At 38.8% G+C, this 23,019-nt stretch overlaps 1 protein-coding gene and 1 pseudogene across 2 annotated transcripts in view; one reads left to right on the top strand and one right to left on the bottom strand.

Moving 5' to 3' along the window:
• Positions 1-11,779: 11,779 nt before the first annotated feature.
• The window catches only part of RFC1 (replication factor C subunit 1), a 68,743-nt gene continuing 57,503 nt past the window's right edge, over positions 11,780-23,019 (top strand). For both annotated transcript variants that reach the window (XM_053672273.1, XM_037138014.2), the window contains exon 1: positions 11,780-11,979. In XM_053672273.1, the coding sequence (XP_053528248.1) occupies positions 11,977-11,979 (3 nt within the window). In that variant the 5' untranslated portion in view covers positions 11,780-11,976. The remainder of the gene's footprint in view (positions 11,980-23,019) is intronic.
• LOC119043860 (60S ribosomal protein L27-like) lies at positions 12,401-17,598 on the bottom strand (annotated as a pseudogene).

Here is a 23,019-nt window from a genome sequence, read left to right on the forward strand (position 1 = left end):
GGGGATTTGGGGGGAAAATTGGGACAACTCTACTAGCATAATCAGTAAAATATAATTAAAATAAAATAAAATCCTCTTAAAAACAAAAGAAATAGATAATTTCAGGGCAAGTTCATTAGCCCTTTGAACAGAATATATGTAGATAAAAATAACATAAATTTATACCCATTATATTGGCTATTAAAAGTGTTGGTGGGTATGTAGGGAGATTGGCCCCCCTGGGCCCCCTGTGCCTTGCTGGTGGGAATGTACAATGGCCTAGTGACTGTCGGTGACAGTATAGGGGGCTCTTTCATGAGTAAAATATTCAATCTTTAGTAGTTGTTTAGGAAAGATGGAGTGTGTATCTGGAATCACTTAATCATGATAAATATTTCATAAATTCATATTTTATCTTTATAAATATTTAAGAATTTTTAGAGCCTCAGTATTAAGCCATTGTCATCATAAAGCTTTCTTCACATATGTTTTCCTCTTTCATTCTTTCAAAGAATGTTTTCATTGTGGTGACTATACACAACATAACATTTACCATTTAGCCATTTGTAGATGTGAGTTTTGGTGACATTAGGTGTATTCATATTGTTGTGCAATCCTCATCAGCAGCTATTTCCAGTACTTTTTCATCTTGTTTGTCCAACTGAAACTCTGTACTCGATAAACAATAACTCCCCATATGTATTTCCAGGGGTGGTTTCTGGCCCCTGGAAACTACAATTCTACTTTATGTCTCTATAAATCTGACTACTGTATCATATGAGTAGCATCACCAATATTTGTCCTTTTGTGCCAGGTGTATTTCACTAAGCATTATGTCTTCTAGGTTCATCCATGTTGTAGCAGGTGTCAGAAAATGAGTATAGTTCCTTTTTAAGGCTGAATAATATTCCACTGCATGTATGTACCACATTCTGTTTATCCACTCATCTGTTGATGAATATTTGGGTTGTTTCCACCTTTTGACTATTGCAAATAATTCTCTGTCTATGAACATGGATGTACCAGTATTTATTGGAGGCTGCTTTCAATTCTTTACAGCATATGCCCAGAAGTGGAATTTCTGGATCACATGATAAATCTACGTTTGACTGTTTGATGAACTGCCATACTGTTTTCCAGTCTTAGTTCTTGCTGTGCTTCAGAATCACCTCTGAAGGTTGAAAAAATACAAGTGCTCAGTCCTCACCCCTGAAGACTGTCATTAGTAGATCCAAGTAGACACCTGAGTTCTGTTTCTTTTTAGAATCCATATTTCTAAAATACTAGTAATTAATTAGTAAGAAGTGGCTTTTAAAAGAGAAAATAAAACAATATGGAGCAAAAAGTTAAAGTCCCCCTTATTAACATTTGGAGTGTATCTTTACACACACACATACACATACACACATTCACAGCTTTGAAAAATGTAAATATGATCACACACCATGCATTGTGCTCTATAACATGCTTTATTCTTTTTAATAATTTACTTTGAACATCTTTCTATGTCATTACACATAAGTTTAGCTCGGGGTGCACGATATTTTATTTTCATCTATGGATAAATATATGGAGTCCGGCAGAAATAATGCCCCTTTTTATTACAAAATCTTTTATTACCAAATCATAAGCATGTGGTTCTGTAACACAACAATATCACACTTAAGCACCCTATATGACATTTTAGGTAAAATGTTCAAATTGCTCTCTATTTTGTGCAAGATATTCACATGCCTTACCAACTACACTCGAGCAGGCGTTACTTCTGCCAGACCCTGTAAATTTTTCCTTTTTTTTTACTATCAACAATTCAGAAGTTAACAACCCTAAACTGATGACAGCATGTGCAAGAGATACAAGAGATTGCTAAAACTGGAATTGCTGGTTAAAGCGCGTGTGCATTTTCTGTTCATGGATAGTTCCTAACTGCCCTTCAGGAGGGCGGGTGATTCGTTTGAGTTCCTGCCCTTGGTGCAGGAGAGCCAGTCTCCCCTGCTCTCTGCAACACTGCGTATTACATGTCCATTTCTGTTTTGTCGATGCGATAAGGGCAAGATGGCACTCCCTCTCTGCATTCGTTTGGGCTCTCTGATTCCTGATCTTTTCATATTCTTCCTGTCCTGGGAGTTGTCTTTTCATCTCCTTTGCTTATGGTCCTAATTTTTTGTCTTTTTCTAATGAATTAGAAAGAGTTCATTATTTATAAAGCAGTAAATCCATTGTGTGATATAAGTGTAAATATTTTCTCCCAACGCCTTTTTAAAAAGTTTTATTGAGATATAATTCCCACAGCATACAATTTATCCACTAAAAGTGTTCAACGATTTTCGTCGATGTGTTTAGAGATTTGCAACCAGTACCACAATCAGTTTTAGAGCACTATTTAACTCTGTTGTTGTGTATTTACGTGTGCAAAACTTTTCATTTTTGTGTAACCAACTTTATTATTCATTTCCTGTAATGTGTCTGGGCTAGGAAAGCCATGGCCTCTCTAAAATTATACTGATGGTCTCTTATAGTTTCTTTTTAGTACTTTTATAGTTTTATGTGTGATCTTTTTTAAATTAATTTTTGTTTTTTTAAAGTTATTTACTCTCCCAGTCTTCTTTCCTACTTTCAACTCTTTTAGCTCCTCTTCTGGTATTTGTACATCTTTATATGTACACTTTAGATAATATTTAGGTACTGCTATCTTTCAATTAGTTAATCTCAGACTGTTTATTGATTTCCTATTATGGTAAATGAAGATTTGGATTTCTTATATTATCATTTCCTTTTGCTAAAATATTTTCTTTTTGGTTAAATCAATATTTAGGGTTTATAATACTTTCACATAAGTATTATTCATTGCTGAGTATTGTAGTATATACTATGATTGTGTTCTCTTTGTTTTTGTTATGGTTCATTAATTGCCTTGTTTTCTCATTTGCTTAGTTGTCTTTGTAGCGGTTGCTTATGCTTCCCACACCTCTCAATCGCTCTCAGGACAGTTTCCTGCAGGACCCACCTCTGTTCTCAGTGCCCATCTGTTCCCTTGGAGTTCCCCCTCCTGGACACCTTTGATCCCCTCTATCTAGTGATGCTCGGCCTAGTTGACATCTTGGGACTAACCTTTGCTAACATCTTAGGAATTCCTTTTACCTCTCCCCTGACTTACATTCCGTTACCTGAATCTCATTCTTTCATTTATCTTGGTCCACTCCCTCATTGTTAAGCAGTGTATTCCCCCGTAGCTGTGTCCACAGCGTCTGGTGCCTGTGTCCCCAGACTGCTTGCCCTCTATACCTGGTGTCCAGCTGCTACCTGGGGCTTCCCCTCCTCTTCCTCCTGAGTTAGATCACCTGTTTCCTGCATCCTGCATCTTCCTCTTCTTTCTTTACTCCCTCATTTTGGTGAAGCACGTTTTCTAGTAGCTTCCTGAAAGAAGTTACAGCGGGAATCAATATTGGAGGGAGGCTTGGGGGGAACTACATGGTTTTTTCTGCCCACACATTTGTTTGGTTGTTTGAGTTTATAATTCCAGGTTGGGGCTCTTTTTCATATAAACATCTGGAGAGAGACAGAGGTGATTGCTTCTGGTGGTGGTAGAGGCTGACGGACGACCACATCTGGCACCACTGGTATTTGTAGCAGGCAGATTCATATTCCCTGGAATGTCTCCAGATTCATGGGTGAGGGAGGCTGCAACAATGACCGTGGTAGGGACAGCAGCATCAGTTGCTGTTCCCAACCGTAACTTTACACAAAAGCCTAGTGATGGCATCTAGCTTCATTTCTTCAGCCCCTATCCCTCCAACATATTAAGTACCAAATTTCCTGTTTAAAAGTTTTTCCTGAATAAAATACCCAGAGTGATTTCTGTTTCCTGCACTGAAGGCCAACAGATACAACTTTCCTCTTTGTGATTATGTCTGTAAGTACTCCATACATAGCTGGCCTATATTCTGAATTCCTAATCATTTGGAATGTAAATCTGTTTTGGGGTGTTTTCATTGACTCTCACTCATGGTGCTTGTGCTTGGTCATCTTTGATTGTGATTAGAGACTTTGCAATGGTCAAATGGTGATCCACACAGATATCAGGGGAAAGGACCTTCCAGGAAGATAATGTGAGGTGAGTGAGAAGTCTCTGAAGCTGAAGCATGTCTGGCACATTCAAGAAATAATAAAGAGGTCAATAAGGGCAGAGTGAAATGAATGAGAGTAGTAGTGAGTAAGTACAGAGAGATAATGAGACCAGAGATACAGGGGAGTGGGGAGAAAACTGTCTTATACTCTTAGTGAGAAGAGGAATACCAGAGAGTTTGTAGTAAAGCGACATGATTTAAGTTACATTTGAAAAGAATCACTCTGGATGCTGGGTTCAGAGTGTACTAAGAAGGTGACAAAGGCAGAATCAGGGTGGTTAGATAAGAGACAACACCAAAGATAGAGATGATGGTAGTCTGGGCCTGCATGGTAGTGGTGGATGTGGTGAGATTTGTTGGGTTCTGGTTTTATTTTGAGGAATGAGCCAACAACATTGGTTGGTATCTATGTGTGTGTGTGTGTGTATGTGCAAGAGAGAGAAAGAGGGAGAGAGAGAGAATGAGAATCAAGGATTACTTCAATATTTTTGGCCTGAGCAAATGAAAGGATGGCAGTACTATTAGTTGAGATCCAGGTTTGTTGAATAATCAGGAGTTTAGTAGTAGACATATTAACCTTGATATACCTATTAGGTAGCCAAATGGAGACATGAAGTTGGAAAATTTATGTAGAAGTTTGTATTCAGCTAGAATACTAGGCTATGAGGTTGGATAAGATCACCAGGCAGCGAGTATAGAAATGAGACCCAGGGTGATCAGGAAGAGGACAGGAAAATCAGCAGTCTGAGGAGTGGCTATTGAAGAAGGAAGAAAACCAGGAGACTACAGAACTCTTGAAACCAAGTGAAGAAAGTATTTCATCAAGAAAACTCCTCATGGAGAGATATCTTATTGAAATCATAGAGATTTAACTTTCAGGTTATTAATAATTTATTAATTGTACCTTCTTAAAATTTCATTAAGCTTCACAGCCATCTTATACATTATTTAGATAGATACAAATTTTCTGATTTGTTTGCTCATGACTATTTCTTTCATCCCAAATCTAATAGACATTTTAGAGTAAAAATGTCCAAAAACAGATTATTGCTTCCTACTCCCAATCCTGCTTGATTTCACTTGAACTAACCTCTTAGGCAAGGTTAGTTCCCTCTGTAGCAGGTATCAGTTTATACACATATGTTAAAAAGTATTGTTTATATCCCTTATCTGGCAATAAGTCAGACTTTATATAATAAGATTTTTGCTGTATATTTTATGGAAGATGTGAAATTATTGGAGTTCCTTTTTCATGTGCCTTCTATTCTGACATTCATTTACAAGATTTTTTTAACTTCCAATATACACTACTCTGTATAAACAGTGATTATATTCATTTTTATTTGACCTGCATATTGAGAAATATGACCTGTGAAATTTTCATGGAAGCTCAAAAATTTTTTATTGCCAATATTGTTAAAATATAAATGAGGATTCTGGGCATACCTTATCATAGAATCTCCAATTCTCAAGGGTCTCTAAGGTCTTTTATTTCTGGGTAGGGGTTTTCTTACTATAGCAGTAGTTCTCAAATAACCGATGATAGTTTTCTTTATTCACCATGCCTCCTGTTATTTCTATGAAGCAGCAACTACAGAAATTATGGAATTACTTTGATTGGTAGGACTTGAAGAATGAAAGTTCATCCTAATCATAAAATCTGTCACTACAAAATGATGTTGGTATTCCTGTCACTCTGTTGACACACACCCTTAAAATTTGCCCTGAACATTTTAGGAAATCAATGAACAATTCGAGACACATTATCTAAATCAAATGTATGTGTTAACAGTAAAGTTACATGTTTTATTTTTATAAATTTACTATTTTAAATGTAAATGTTTCTTCTAACCTCAGTGAAGAGACTGATTTACTTGGAAGAAAGAAACTTTCTATCATTTATAGGACATAAATATCATCAGGCAAGTTTATATAAATTTAGATTACTGAAATATAATCATATTAAGAGGGTTAACTGGATATCACCCAAGAATTAAGATAAATGACATAGTTAGTCCCCAATTCCCTAAATTGGAATATGTGTACTTTAATGGTAACAGATGATGATTTAATGATTATGTTCATAAGAGGATTAAAAGATTAACATCGCCGGCCTGGATCTGCAGTCATCACAAACACAGCAGAGGACAAGCTGCCTAAAGGACTGTTTTCTATAAGGAAAATGTTCCAATAAACCTGACAAAGCAGGGCATGCTAATATTTATCCAGAGGGCAGAAAGTCACATTTGTTGTTGCACAGTGAAAATTCGATTCGTTCCTGACCTATAAAAGTCTATGTGGAAGACAATGCAATAACTGTGCTCCTGAGGGTTCAAAGTGAATCTGAGTGAAGTGTTATTTCTATAGAAATAACGCCAGTAAGTTACATAACTTAGATAACCAAGGCAGAGGTATAAACACTGAGAATTTATACTGACCTTTGCAGTTGTTTTTCACTTACACACAGCAATTAAGTTAGATTATAAAGGATGACCAAATACAAATCCTGCAGTTTTTAATGGGTACATGGCTTTCAGTCAATTCAGGTGGGCAATGATTGAACTCCGTATGTGTTGTGGAAAGAGAGCCAATTATTATAAGTATAATCCCAACTATTCACAACTTTAGAAACACCCTAGTAAAGATGTTAATGTCAATAATCTAGCTTTGGGAGTAAAGAGTTCTTCATGGAATGTAAACCATTCTTCCATCAGTGATCTATCCCTGAGTGGGGGAGGGAAAGAGATCCCTGACTTCCACAGAACTGGCTTCACTGAGCTAAGACAAGGCCAGTGAGCATCAGCTAGTCAGAGCCAATACATAATATGTCCTTTAAAAACTGTCTTCTCTGTGCTAGGTCTCAAATCATTATTAAGAGGAAAAGAAAATAGTATTTTAGAATTTTAATAGCTGTCCTTAATTCAGGAAATGGCAGTGCAGTATTTATATCAGTATTTATACCAGATAATATCAGTATTATTTATTCATCCACTGGTTTGATAAATATTTATATATATTTTAAAAGTAAATATTTACTTAAACATTTTAAAAAAAATTTTATTTATTTACTTTTGGAGAGAGGGGAAGGGAAGGAGAGAGGGAGAGAAGCAGCAATGCATGAGAGACACACTGATCAGTTGCTTCTCATACGCCCCCAACCGGGGGCCTGGCCCACAATCCATGCACGTGCCCTGACCGGGAATTGAACCGAAGACCCTTCGGCAATCAGGCTGGCACTCAATCCACTGAGCCACACCAGCTAGGGTGATAAATATTTATATTAAGAAGCACTGAACTAATAACTGAGAAGAGTATGAGAAAAACTTTTGATCAAAATACTTTTACTAAAACATGCAAGGAATCTTTGTTAACTAATGTTTTACATTGCCAATAAATGACTTTTCTGTGCCTCTCTGAAACACTCTCTAAGAATCAGCAGCCCTAATTTGTTATCTTCTTTGTGTATCCTCAACCTCCTGGAGATGTATCATTGCAGTCTTTCAATTAGGATGAAGACGTGAAAGTAGTTACACCCTATTACCATTTTATTCTCATCAAGGAAGGGGCTATGTAGAAATGGAAGGGGCACTCAGGCTGGTCTTTTACCTGGAGGAAATTCAAGCTAGACACTGTTACAGAATAGTGACAAGTAAGGGTTAAAATCCAGATGCAGTTGTTATGTAGAAACAAACTTAAGAGACTTAGTTATGAATTTTATGCACTAGTCATATAAATGGCTTTCTTGCTTTTCTTTGAATATTTTTAACTAACACTATATGAAGGTCTTTATAGTTTCCATCCCCTTCTCAACATTCATGTCTCGGTTCAATGTCCTTTTCTAAGGGGCTTTGTTAATCACTTATTTACATCACTTCCACATTCTTCTCTCCAGTTATCGGCTATCTCATTATGCTGCTTTATTTTCTTTACAGCATTTAACCTTATCTGAAAGTACAGAATTTATTTTCGTCTCCTTATTTTTCTTTTTTGCTCAAAAGTATAAACTTCAAGGAAGCTGGGGCTGCCGGTCTTATTTGCTGTGGGTTCCCAGCACGCACACAAAAAAATGCTAACACACCACAGAGGCTCAGTAAATATTTGTTGAATGGTGCATCAATAAAAATCGCCACTGTAAAGAAAATAAGCATCGATATTCTGTTCATGCTGATTTTTGAGTTCTTTAAAATATTTCTATTCTGGCTACCTATTCACACCAGCAACACCAAACTTAGTACCTTAAATGAGCAGTCATTCATTATGCTCACACTACTGTGGGTCAAGTATTTAGGCAGGCCGTGGCTAGGTGATTTTCGTGTTCTATGCAGTGTTGGCTGGGGTTACTTAGTGGGATTCCACCAGCATCTGGTAAGGTGGGTCTGAGATGGCTTCACTTTGAAGTCTGGCACCTGGGGGAGATGGCTATAAACCTGGGCTCAGCTGGCCCCCTGGGAGTCGCTATCTTCTTAAAGCATATGCCTGCAGCCGACATAGTGTTGTATCCACCATTTCTTTGGTCAAATTAGTTACAGACCAGCCTGGGTTCAGATGAGGAGTATCAAAGCATATGCAGTCATTTTTAATATTTCTGAGATAAAATATTTCCAAGCAAATGTTCCTAAGGGAAACAATCCGGCCCTGACTGGTGTGGCTCAGTTGGCTGGGCAGTGTCCTGCATACCAAAAGGTCGCTGGTTTGATTTCTGGTCCGGGCACATAACTGGGCTGTGGGCCTGGTCCTCGTGGGGGTGTGTGCAGAAGGCAACAGGGTGGTGTTTCTCCCACATCAAAGTGTCTCTCCTCCTCTTTCTCCCTCCCACCTCTCTAAAATCAAAAATAAAAATGAGATTAAAAAAATTGTTTAAAAAGAAGAAAGAAAACAATCCAATAAATTAAATCCAGTAGCTTTTTGAAAGTGACAGGCTTCTGATAGAAGTTTCACTTAAATTTAAGGAAGGCTTCAAAATTCTAATAAAGAAATATAAAAGTGAAGAGTGATATAATGTAAAAGATATATAAAAACTTCTTATACTATGCTGTATACCTGAAATGAATATGCAAGAATATTGAATGTACACTGTAATTAAAAATTAAATAAAATCTTTAAACATACAGCTTATTTGCTTATTGAAACACAATAAACACTGTAAATTGGTTCAGGTCCCCTGAAATTGTCCACTAATATTCATACACAGACTCCAGGTAAAGAAACCAGCACATGTAAATTGGATGAATATTATTTTGGGGATTACAGTGGTGATACAGGCATATGAAATTATAGTTTTTATGTAATGTGGATAAACCTTATGTAAATATTATATGGTGATTGCTACAATAGGCAGAATTACTATAAGTAGTGAAGTTACTACTGAGGGGGCAAATAGGTTTGTTATTTCTATTTGGAGTCCCACCAGTATTTCAGCTGCTAACACAAATGGGTAATTCCTACCCTATAAAAGTTTGGAGAAATCATACTATTATACATGAAGGCATGAATTGTCAGTTTTTGCATACTTTTTTGGTAAATGGCAATTTTTACTTTGTTATTAGATTCACAAGCTGATGCTTTTATTAAACTATATTTAGAGCACACATTCCCAAAATGATTTTGTTTGCTAGATGGATAGGAGCAGGAGGGATGGAAACTATGAGGGTATTTTCTCATATAAACAACCTTGTAATGTGGTTGTTGCAATGTGTCTGATTTCCTTGCTGTGTTGTAATTAGTAGGTAGAGGGGATACAGGGTAGTGATAACAACGTTAGATCCATCAGGGGGAGAATTATTTGTAGGCCATGAGCTAAAATTATACTTCGGAAATGAACTTGTTCACAATTTGAGTTTTTGTACAGGTGGCTTTAAATTCATCCTAGTTGAAATTTGCTGAGCTTCTTGAATGTTAATATTCGAGTCTTTCATCAAATTTGGGGGGGTTCCAGCTATGATCTTCAAATATTGTCTGCCAACCACTCTGGCCTGGGCAGGGTGTAGCCCTCTCTCTTGGGGAAGGTGTTGCGAGGGGCTGTCATTGTGTCCTTCCTTGCTTGCTGGCTCCCCTTTTATTTCAGGAGTGGGAAGTGCAACTTCCTCTCATACATAATTGGTGTGAGCATGTTTCTATATATAGATTCATACTTGGATTCACATGTGGATTCATGTATGGATTCATATCAGCAAAGATTTAGGTGATGTGTCTGCTATGTATATTTTTCTAGGGGAGTAGGTTCATAGTTTTTATTAATCTCTCAAAAGAGGATATAATGACCCCTCTTCTGCCCAATTAAGTATTTCCAAGGAAAATTGGGAAGTAGTTAAATTCATTTTTGGAATTATCTCCCTTGATAATGCCTAGCCTTGCATAATTAATAATGATAATAATAGCTGACTTAAAAATTACTACCTGCTTATGTGCCAGGAACAGTTCCATAACAAGCCTATAAAGTAGTACTATTACCCATATTACAGATGAGCAAATTTAGGCACAGTAAATTGCCCATGGTCATCCAACTGCCAAGTGGTGGGGCTGGGAAACCTAGCATACTGGCTTCAAAGGGACCCACACAATGAAGCCCCGTTCAGGAGTAATAGTTTACTCCTTTGTAAACTGGGGGAAATAACAGTAGCCAGAGTCATTGTGGGGATTAAAGGTGCCTAACAAGGATAGTCCATAGTTGTAAGCCTAACACAGATTACAAAGGGGGCTTAATAAATACCAGCTCTGCATTCTTAGCCATTGTTGTGTTCCATAGGCTCTGCTATCTTTCACTGTAGAGATACTGGTGTGACAAAGTGCAAGTCCTAACAGAGGTGGCTGGTTAAAGATTCGAAAGTCTACGGCTTAAACTGGAGATACTGCCCCTCCCACTAAATTCCTTAGGGTCTCATGTTTTCTGTTAAAATTATATGCAGGTATCACACTCTATTCCACAATCCCGTTGCTTATGTAGTAATATAACATTCGTTTACTCCCAAAGACTTTGAAATTATTGTTTTTCTAGGAAGATCACCTTGTGGATGACTGGGCTTCACACACACCACTGGTCTTTCAGGGACGTGGCAGCCAGCGCAGGTTTGGGAATGGGAAGGCCTAGATTTCTATTCTGAGTTAGTGTTAGAATAAGGCCGGACTCCTTAGCTTGTTTGGGACTCATATTTTTCACTTATAAAATTGAGTGGGTGGTGATGGCTAGGTGATTTTACCAGGCTCTTTTATTTTTTTGCTCTGGAACCGTACACCTGGAGATGGTCGTTTAGGCTAAAATCATTAGGCAATGATTTTCAAACTGTGGATCTCCATTTAACCAATCGGTGGGTCTAACACTAGAAAAAAAAATCAGAGTAAATACAGCTTGGTGAAAGTCGTGAGTAAGAACAGATACTTAAATATGTGTGAAGTATACATGTGTTAATCTAAAATGTATTTCTTACTGTGGGGAGAATGTTTGAAAGCTAATGTGATGCGTGCACCACCGCCACCGCCACCGCCACCGCCACCGCCACCACCACCCCCCTCCCCCGACAGGAAGCCGGGAGGAACAAGGAAAGCCCGCCTTTCCGAGAAAACCAGTCTTGGAAACACTAACCCCGCCAAAACCCCAAGGCGCAGCTCAGAGCGCGAGCCGCGGTCCCGTCGCTCCTCGCGATGGCTGCGGCCCGCCCGCGTTCGGCGCGGCCCCGGTGTCCACGTTGCACTTCCCGCCTCGGGCCCCCGCCGGAGGGAAGCCGCGCGCTTCTGACGTCATCACCCAGCGCCGCTGTCTCCACCTTCTTCCACTTCGTCGGAGAAGTTGTTGGCGCGAGTGGATCCCCCATCCCCGGTAACGGATTCCCCAGACCGCCGGCCTGCGCGCCCGCGCTTTAACCCTCGGGCTGCGATGGTGAGCCCCAGGGGGAGACTGAGCGGCTCCGGTGCTTGGGAAGAGTTTGCAGGCAGGGTGTGCATGGGGAACTCGAGGGATGGGGCTGTAGGAGACGGCGGTGCGTGGCTCCGGAGGGGAGCAAGGCACAGACCTTGCATTGGCTCAGACCTTTCCTTGGACCGCGGGCTCCAGCTCTCGGCCGCAGCCAGCGCGCAGGGTTTTTGGTCATGCGCGGCAGTTTGACACTTTTCCACTCTGGGGAGAAGGAAGGAAGAGAGACTTGAAGGTGATTTTGGGGGTGGGGGAACAGTAAAGTTGTTTACCTGTTCAGCATTGCCCCGAACCACAATTCACGTCCTACCTGAAGCCTTTGAGTCCCGTTAAAGCTTTAAGTCCAAAGGGGAGAGAACGTAATAAACTTTCCTTTCTTATGAGTAAGTTATCTCAGGCCTTCAACTTTTGTCATCAGCAGCTTCACGAGTTCATCACATAGGCGTTTTGAGACCAAGGGTATGGGGAGGATGTTTTGTTTTCCTGAGTTCACAGAAATCAAAGGTTTAATAGGGTTTACGAGGGATGAGGGTGGATGGGGATGGTGGGGATGACACCGCTAGTAAAACAGATGTAATACATTTGACAGCTACCATCGCTTATCACCTGATGTTAATAATCTTAACCACCCCCAGAAACCTCTGCATAATTGTGCATAAAGCATTTAAGTTAAGAGCGTAATAATTATGCAACCGTCAAGACAGACATTCACGCTGATAGGGCAGTAGGTACAGGTCTGTGTTCGAACTATTTTAAAGGACAACTTAAGATGTTTCATTAAGATAGAGTCTACTTAATAATTAGACATAATTTTTCAATCATTCTTTAGTTTGTCACAATGCCAACATTCTGGGGGGAAGGTTTTTTAATGCCAAATTGGGAAACCTTGCAGCCCTTTTGTTTCTATTAAAAGAAGGATAAAATAGTGGTTGTAGCTCCCTTTCAAGTGTCTTTTTTGGTATGTGAGCTGCTTTTTTCATGTACCTTTTCTCATTTAAACCTCATAGCAATCTAGTTTTACAGATGGTAAAGGAGGCTGTCAGAATTTCAACAATTTGTCATGCAACTAATTGTAGAATTAGAACCTAGGGTTTTCTGACCACTAGTTTATACCACCTCCCTAAAATGGTCATAATTACATTTTAATTTAGGCACTGTGGGATTGTGGAAAGGGGATGAAATTTGCAGTCTTGAAGGTGGAAATGAGATGTTTTAGTCTTGCTCTGCCATTTAATACTTTTGTGGTTGGGGCAATGGCTTAGCTTTAGACTCTTTAAGCTTCCATTTCCTTACCTGTAAAACTGGGGGAAACACAGCTGCCTTAAATGATTGTCTCAGGGACTAAACAAGATAATATGTGTAAAGCTTCTGTTTTGGTTCCTGGCATGTGCTAGGCATACACCTACATGCTACTAATGATCTAATCTTCTCAGGAAGGACTCTATATGGAACATTACCTAGAGTTTAAGGCACATTGTAGAAGCCTCTGCTGTTGTCAGATATGGCAAACAGCAGCTTTTATAGTCAACTTTCATTCAATCATTTTCACCTGTTCATCAAGATACTTTAAATTGTGGCTATTTTTTCCTCCTCAGGATTCCTCTTCATGGTGCAGATGGAAAAAAAAAGCCCTTCTAAGAAAAAGAATCCAATTGGTTAATTTTGCTCTTTGTTAATGGGAAGCAACAGTTCATGTTCAATAAAGTAGAGATTTGGATTATATTGGTATTTAAAAAAATATATTTTATTGATTATCCCATTACAGTTGTCCCATTTCCCCCCTTCATTCCCCTCCACCCTGCACACTCTCTCCCCCCACATTCTCCCCCTTTAGTTCATGTCCATGTGTCACAAGTTCTTTAGCTTCTACATTTCCCATACTATTCTTGCCCTCCCCCTATTTTCTACCTACCATCTATGTTACTTATTCTCTTTACTTTCTTCCCCCTTCTCCTCCTTCCACTCCCCCTGTTGCTAACCCTCCATGTGATTTCCATTTCTGTGGCTCTGCTCCTGATCTAGCTGTCCTCTTAGTTTGCTTTTGTTCTAGGTGTGGTTGTTAATAACTGTGAGTTTGCTGTCCTTTTACTGTTCATCTTTTTATTTTTTTCTTAGACAAGTCCCTTTAATATTTCATATAATAAGGGCTTGGTGATGGTGAACTCTTTGAACTTGATCTTATCTGAGAAGTACTTTATCTGCCCTTCCATTCTAAATGAGAGCTTTGCTGGATAGATCAATCTTGGATGTAGGTCTTTGGATTTCATAACTTGGAATACTTCTTTCCAGATCCTTCTTGCCTATAAGGTCTGTTTTGAAAAATCGGCTGATAGTCTGATGGGAAGTCCTTTGTAGGTGACTATCCCCTTATCTCTTGCTGCTTCTAGAATACTCTCCATTTTAATCTTGGCTAATGTAATTATGATGTGCCTTGGTGTGTTCCTCCTTGGGTCCAACTTCTTTGGGACCCTGAGCTTCCTGGACTTCCTGGGAGTCTATTTCCTTTGCCAGATTGGGGAAGTTCCCCTTTATTATTTGTTCAAATAAGTTTTCAATTTGTTGCTCTTCCTCTTCCCCTTCTAGTTATAATTCGGGTGTTGGAATGTTTAAAGATGTCCTGAAGGTTTCTAAGCCTCTCCTCATTTGTTGAATTCTTGTTTCCTCATTCTTTTCTGTTTGGTCATTTTTTTCTTCCTTCTGGTCCACTTGATTGATTTTAATACCAGTTTTCTTCCCATCTCTATTGGTTCCCTGTGCATTTTGCTTCATTTTACTTATTGTAGCCTTTATTTTTTCATCTAATGTATGACTAAAATCAACCAGTTCTGTGAGCATCTTGATCACCAGTGTTTTGAACTGTGCATCCCATAGGTTGGCTCTCTCTTGGTTGCTTAGAAGTATTGGCTCTGGGGCTTTGAGTTGTTCTTCTGCTTGAGCCATCATGTTTTGGTCTGTTCCCCCCTGTTACCTGTGACGGGTGAAGGCTTAGGTGTTCAGCAGGGCTGGTCTACCCAGTCACTGGGTTGTGACTAGGGGCGGGATTAGAGAAGCAGTAATGGCGTTTATTGGGCTCTCTCTGCCGCTTCCCACAAGCAAATTGGGCCCTTCTTGTCCTGGTTCCTGGTGGGTAGACTTGTGTATTTTCTAGGACCCTGTGGGTCTCTCCAGCAAACTCTCCTGTGAGCCTGGGTGCCTTTCCTGGCACCTCAACCCCCGAAAGTTTTTCCAGTGGGTGCTTTTAGGCTTTATGTACTGTTGCTGGGTCCTGGGTTGCACGGTCTGTCTCACTGACTGTTTTTAAACCTCCCTGGTTTATCTGCATGTGAATGTGACCATGGTCATCCAGCCGCCTTGCGCCCTCACCGGGTCTGCCCGTTGCCACCCCACACCTGGGATCCACCAACCACCACCTGTGCGCCTGGGTTGGTCCGGCTGATTTTTCCTGCCTGACCTGCTCCGCCAGCCGCCGACTCCACCCCTCTTACTGGTCTGGCTGAATGGTTCATTGTTATTGGACCGGTACAGTTCAATTTTCTGTCCTGGTTGTGTTTTGCTTTCTAAATCTTGGTATTTAAATACCTTGGAATATTGGTATTTAATTTAGTCTTTCTGTCTCTAGTACAAAGTTAGCAAAACCTTATGATAAAATTTTGTTCAACCAATGTTTATTGACCATTTGTATACAAGTTATGTAGCGCAGCAGTCCTTAACTTCTGTTTGGGTCATACTCCCCTTTGGTAATGTGGATGGTATGCAAATTTTCTGCCCATAGAAATGTATATGGGCACCTGTACTGTTTTAGGGGATTTACATATTTTCTGAAGCCTTTTTATATATACAATGTTAACATCTCCCTACAAGCTTCATTTTTTTCTCAAGTATTTTTCAGTTAGAAGTTATGAATAAAATACTATATCCACAAAATGGAATACTATACAGCCATTAAAAATGAAAAGAACCGGCCAGGGCTAGGTGGTTCAGTTGGTTGGAATGTCATCCTGTACACCAAAAGGTTGTGTGTTCAATTCCTGATCAGGGCACATAACTAGGTTGTGGGTTCCATCCGCAGTTTGGATGAGTGTGGGATTCAACCAATCGGTGTTTCTCTGTCTTCCTCTCTCTAAAATGGAACAAAAAAAGAAAGAAAAGTAACAAAACTATATCCTCAGGTAAGGACTAAAAAAAAAAAAAAAGGAAATCTTTACGCCCTGATATGAAATAACTGCCAAGCTAATTAGGTGAAAAAAGTAAGATGCTGGAAATAAGTGATATATGATACCAGTTTATACAGTAGAAGAGAGAAAAGAATATGTACATATTTGCTTGAAGATACATAAAATCTCTCAGGAAGAAGATACAACTAATCGATAGCGTTTGTTGCGTGCACAGATGGGAAGAAGTATTGTGTTTGTCTGAGAGGCAGGGTGGGAGAAAATTGAAAATAAGAATACAGGCTTAGCTTGTCTTTTTGTACTTTGCTTTATTGAGCTTCACAGATTATTTTTTTACAAGTTGAAGGCAAGGCCCTCTACTAGCAAAAGATTTGATTCATTTGATTGCGATACTTTTCTGTGGTGGTCTGGAACTGAGCGCACAATAGATAAGTAGTCATGTGAACAATTTGGATTGCTATGAGGATTTAATCAAGTGGTCAAAATGCAAATAAAACCTGAGAGAGGCCATTTTTAAGAAGTCAGTATATGTAAATCATTGGTATAATTACCTATTGAAAATACAAAAATAAGGTTTAATTAAACATACAGGAGACTTACGTGGTAGTCTTTTTGAAGAGCTGTCAGGTGAGTCAGAACACCCTGTAATTTGAACTGTTTCACTGCTCCACTCTAGGGTCACCTTTTACATCCTAGGTTATGAATGTTGCTCTTGGAATAGTGCCGTGACCCTAACGTAGTGTAGCTGTTGTCATATATACTATACGTGGTGTATAAGACCCCTGCCTGCTTCTGCAATCTCTGTCTTGTGAGTTTATTAAGCTGGTTCGGTCTTGGTTTTTGTTCTTGCTGTTTCCTCTCCTTAGAATAGTCTTCCTCCAGATCGCTGCATGTCTCTGCCTTTTTTGTTCAAGTTTCTTCAATTTTTTAATTTTTCTCTATTTTTTTTATTTTTAATGACTGAATCAAAAAAGATTAAAAAACGCAGCTTCTGGAAGAGCCATGTGTTCTTACCACTCTTGTACGTCTCTTTGAACTTGACCTTGGCCTCCCATCAGGTCTTGTGTTTCAGAGCAGGGTCTCTGAAGATGTCCTTGTTGATAACAGTTTTGTCCAAGGTGATGTCCACAGAGTATCTTGTGGGCATGAGGTGATTGTACTTACACACTTTCACAAAAGACTTGATCTTAGACCTCTTGGCGGTTCTCTTGCCCATGGCAGCTGTCACTTTGCAGGGATAGCGGTCGGTGCCAACCACCACAGCATGGCTGTAGGGGTGGTCTGACGTGCCATCATCAATGTTCTTCACCATGACCGCTTTGTGTCCAGAGCAGCGTCCAGCCAGGACTAGTACCACCTTCCCGGTTTTGTAAACTTGCCCGTTTTGACTGCAGCCACTGCAAGTTTCAATCATCACTGACTTGGAGCTTTTGGTGTCATAGCTAAGAAACCATTGCCTGCATCCAAGGTCATGAATGTTTATGCCTGTGTTTTCTTCTAAGAGTTTTATAGTTTTGGCTCTTCTATTTAGGGTCTTGGTTCATCTTGAGTTAATTTTTGTGGGTGGTGTGAAGTCGGGTCCAAGTTTCTTCTCTCGCATGTCCACTCGCCCCCGCACCATTTGCAGACTGCTGTCTTCCCACTGAATTATTTTGGCATCCTTCTTGAAAAATCAGTTGGCCATTAAGTGTGAGGTTTTTATGTCTGGAGTTTCAATTCTATTCCATTTATCTGTATGTCTGTCCTAATTGGGAAATGTGAATCTTTCAAGTTTCACATTTTTTCAAAAGTTTCACCTTTTTTTTCAAAAGGTCTTGCCTATTATGGGTCCTTTGAATTTCTGTAGAATCAGCAAAGGATCTAGCTGGGATTTTGATAGTGGTTGTTTTGAATCTGTGGATCAATTTGGTCAGTATTGCCATCATAACAATGTTAAGTCTTCTGCTCAGTGAACATGGGAGATCATTCTGTATTTAGATCTTTAATTTCTTTAAGCAGTGTTCTATAGTTTTTAGAGTTTGTGTTTTACACTTCTTTTGTTAAGTTTATTCCTATGTATTCTTTTTGGTGATACTGTATATGGAATCGTTCTCATAATTTTACTTTTTGAATTGAAGAATGTAGAAATATAAGACTTTTGTATATTGACTTTTGTATATTGATCTTTAAAGTAGATGTCTTAGGATTTTTTATATATAAGGTTATTTCATCTGCAAATGGAGATAATTGTACTTTTTCCTGTTCAACCTGAGTGCTTTTTATTTCATTTTTATTTATTTATTTTTTTGCTTGATTGCTTTTGCTGCACCTCTTACAATGTTGGATAAAAGTCACAAAAGGTTAGAGCAGATCTGTCTTATTTCTGATGTTATGGGAAAGCATTCTAACAGCTTACTTTCTGCTTTCAAAGCACAAGGCCTTAATATAACTTAAAATACTTAAAAACTATTTCATAGTTTTTCTCTGCTTTTGTCAGTTATATCTTTGTATGTTTTAGTCAGATTTATACTTTTGCATTTTGGTGGTTTTTCAGGATAAAAAATTTTTATATTTGGATAGATTTTATGAAGTGCGTTGTTGATGAGTTTCTGCTTGTAGATTTGGTGTACTGTATAAAAATAATCAAACATTCATAATTCTTTGTTACTCTCAAAATCGAGAAGTGAAGATGAAATGTATTTTGGAAACTAATCTGCAGAACGCTGCAGTACTTACGGGCATAAAGTTCTGTGTTCTTTGAAGGTAAATTAAGATGGTGACATAATTTGCTTTCTTTGCATTTTGATAGGCAAGTATTGATATAACTTATTTGTTGATTGAGGACATCAGCAGTGGGAAAAGTAATTAGAGCTGTTTGGGTATTAGAGCTGTTTGGGTATATGTCAAAGTAAATCTATATCAATGTTTGCACTTTGGCCTAATAAAGCTAAAGGTATTGGGTTGGCCAAAAATTTGTTTAGATTTTTCTGTTAGAAAAAGGCACATTTTTTCATTTTCACCAATAATTATACTGATTTGGATATTTTGAGTATGTTGGCATATTTATTATACCTGTGAGGTGTAATATTGGTTCTCAATGTCTCAATTTGTTTGCTATCAACTTCAACTGGTCTACCCAACCCATGGATATCATTTAGTGAGAAATCTCCGGCACAAAATTTCACAAGACGCTTTTGATATGTTTGATCAGTTACAGCACCTTCTCCATACACTGCACATTTTTTTTATGTTTCAGTTGTGTTTTTACCTTTCTTGAAATAATAAAGCATAATATGCTGAAAATGTTGCTTATTCCAGCTTCAGCATTAAAATAGCTACACAAAATTTCACCAATTTTGTTAAATTTTTTTTTAACATACACCGATATGACCGCTGTCAACAATACCGTCTAAGAAGATTGTTTTGAATGAAGTTAAAGGCAGCTAATTAGAGTCGCTAATACTCTAAGCACTGTTAGAGTCATCTTGGCCAACCCAGTGTTATGATAGCTACCTTTGCGTGGGTTTAGGAGTACTTATTGTGAAAAAAATTTTAATCTCTTGCTTTTAAAATATTTTTTAAATTTATTTTTAGATGGAAAGGGAGAGAGAAAGAGAGGGAGAAAAATATCAATGTGTGGTTTCCTGTCACATGCCCCCCACCAGGGGACCTGGCCTGCAACCCAGGCACATGTGTCCTGACTGGGAATCGAACTGATGACCATTTGGTTTTCAGGCCAGCACTCAATCCACTGAGCCACACCAGCCAGGGCTTATCTCTTAATACTGATAGATTTATAACCAATCAAACTGGAAATGTCTTGGTATAGATAATAGACTTAAAAACAATTTTTTTGAGTACTTGGTGAAGCTTGGTACTTTGTGTGGGCATATGTATTTTAAATCACATTTGCTTCTCTCCGACAGTGTTGTTGTTAGTTACATCTTAGGGTAGGAAAATACAAGAAGTCTTTTTGCTTACATTTAGGAGCATCTTAAGTTTCAAAACTTTTACTAGAGAATGTCTTGTTGGCATTCTTAATTTTCTCATCTGCAAATTGAAGTTAAAAAACTTCATAGTTTTGTGAATTAAATAAGTTAATATTTTTAAGGTACTTAAACCATGCCTGGCCCAGAGTAAGTCCTATGTAAGGGTTTGTTAGGTAAAGAAATGAATGAATCCCTGAATCAGGGCAGAGGCGAAGGAAATACAGGGAAGAGGGCAGCGGTATTTGGGAGGCAGATTAGGTGGGCTGACTAGGTGGAGGGTCCGAGCGAGGAGGGAACACAGTGCCCACTGTCCTGTTTTGGGTGAATGGTTGTACTGTGTCGAGGTGGGAAATGAAGGGAGAGATCCATATCAGAGGAATATGAACTTACTAGCTGGAGGGACCTTTGGGGCATCTGGACTGATGTTTTCTGGCAGACTCTAGTGAATATGGGGTTCAAAGGAGGTCCAGAGTGCAGAACAGTGTGAAAATGACTGGTACGGGTAGTGAAAAGACCACCTACTGTGTTTCCTTGGCACACATTCTGGCATATTTCAATAAGACAGGCAACCTGTGAGTGACCGCTTCCTCTGCTAGCAGTAAGCTCTGCAAAGATAGGGGCAAGGACGGGGAACTGGTGTATAGTGCCTGGCACCTGACACGTTCTCAGTAATAGTTGAATGAGTAAGTAAAAATAAATTTTGTAATTCCAAAAAAGAAATCAACTAGAATTTAATACTGGTATGAAAACACCTTCTCTAGCCCTTTCTGCATGACTTTATGTTGGAGCTACTGAACATTTAATGACAAAAAAATAATGTAGCCTAGACAAATACAGTATGTATTAGGTTATAGGTCTGATTTTTGATGTGAGCTTAATTTCAGTGTTCGTTCAGGTGGTTTAAGTATGATTTTTTTTAGACCAGAAGTCAGTTGTAAAATTTGACTTTTTGATGAGCAAAAACCACAGAGTACAGTAGCCCTGGTGAAAATGTCAGAATATGGAAACAAGCTATTAGATAAGGCTCGGTTTCAGATGCTTCCATTGTCCCATTGATGCAGGCACAAAGAACTTATTTTAAACCTGAATTAGGTCAGTGTTTTCTGTTTAATTTTGCCAGTGTTTCATATTTTTGGATCAGGTACCTGAAAACTTTCTGTGATACAGTATTTGATTGAGAGAACTGTTTAAGGCTCACGTGATGTAAATATTATGACTTCAGAATGTTACCCCTCTGTCTCGACACAACTGAGTGTCGAGTGAAATGGGTCTTTCATTATCTTGGGAGCAGCCTCTGAGGTGTGCTGGCAAGATTCTAGAGCGGGTAGGGGAGCAGTTTCTATTCTCTGCTCTCCACAATCACCCAGCCCCCATTACTGGTGCCCTGCTGCGCTGCATTGCATCTGTTCTTCATTGCCTGGGCTCCGCCTCGTTTTCTAAAGGCAGAAAGACCAAGAGCAGAAAGCAGCATGAAAGCTCCATGGGAACAGATTTTTTTGCCCGTTTTGTTTATCCCAAGGCATGAAGAATAGTTCTTGGCCCATAGAAGGTTCTCCCGAAGTATCTGTTGAATGAATACATGAATGATTTAATGAAGGAAGTTGATGCAGGCCCTTAAAATTAATTTCTAGCTAGAGACTTACTATTCCGCTTGTTGGTATCTTCCTTACTGTGTCATTAATACTGGTTATATAGAGAGATATTTCTGATTTCTAAAAAGAGTAACTTCTTTGGCTAAAAACAAATTTGAAGAAGAGGAAGTATCTACTAAAAGTGGAAGTAGTTTGGTTTTTGTAGCCACAATATGCTAATATGACAAGAGTTCATATTATAAGGATCAAGCATAGATCAACTTTTAACCATTCACCTCAGAAATGATACACAGTAAGTGTTGGTTTAATACTCAATTAAAATTTCTTAAAAAAAGTCAGTAAAGTCATAGCAAAAAAATCCCAATTAAAGACAATATACAATCTTTTAAAACAAATCTACAGTGAATTTCATTTTACATAATTAAGAACCTCTGGCCCTGGCTGGTGTGGCTCAGTGGATTGACTGCTGGCCGGGGAACCAAAATGTTGCTGGTTTGATTCCTGGTCAGAGCACACGCCTGGGTTGCAGGCCGATTGATGTCTCTCTCACACATCGATGTTTCTCTCACTCTTTCTCTTTCTCCCTCCTTTCCCTTCTCTCTCTAAATAAATAAATAAAATCTTTAAAAAAACAAACAAACTTCTGAGCCCAGGTGTGAAGGACAGGGACCTTAGGAATGCTGACATGTGTTCAGCGACTGTTAATTAAGCATTTAGGTGTTTGAGATGCTGGCCCTGTACTAGAGCTAGAGCAGTAAGATAGACAAACCTGCTTTATGGAGCTCACAGCAATGTGTTCAGACTTACCTTTCTCTGACTGTTAAAAGTATTGTCTAATCATTTTAGAGCCAGGTTAGGTTCCTTGTTTCCTTTTTTTAAATTAAAATTTTTTCAATTACAATTGGTATTCAGTATTGTATTAGTTTCAGGTGTACAGCATAGTGATGAGACATTTAGGTAACTTACAAAGTGATTCTCCCAATTAGTTTGGTGCCCACCTGAAACCATACATGGTTATTAGAGTGCTATTGGCTGCATTCTCCATGCTGTACTTTATATCCCTGTGACTATTTTGTAACTGCCAATTTGTACTTCTTAGTCCTTCACCCTTTTCACCCAGCTCCCCAGCCCCTCTTCCACTTGGCAAGCATCAGTTTGTTCTGTGTCTGAGTTTGTTTTGTTCCTTCATTTTTGTTCTTTAGAGTCCACATGTAAGTGAAATTAGATTGTATTTGTCTTTCTCTGACTTATTTAGCATAATATCCTCTAAGTGCA

This window comes from Artibeus jamaicensis, unplaced genomic scaffold (assembly GCF_021234435.1).
Source record: "Artibeus jamaicensis isolate MK-2021 breed Jamaican fruit bat unplaced genomic scaffold, CSHL_Jam_final contig_76, whole genome shotgun sequence".
NCBI lineage: Eukaryota > Metazoa > Chordata > Mammalia > Chiroptera > Phyllostomidae > Artibeus > Artibeus jamaicensis.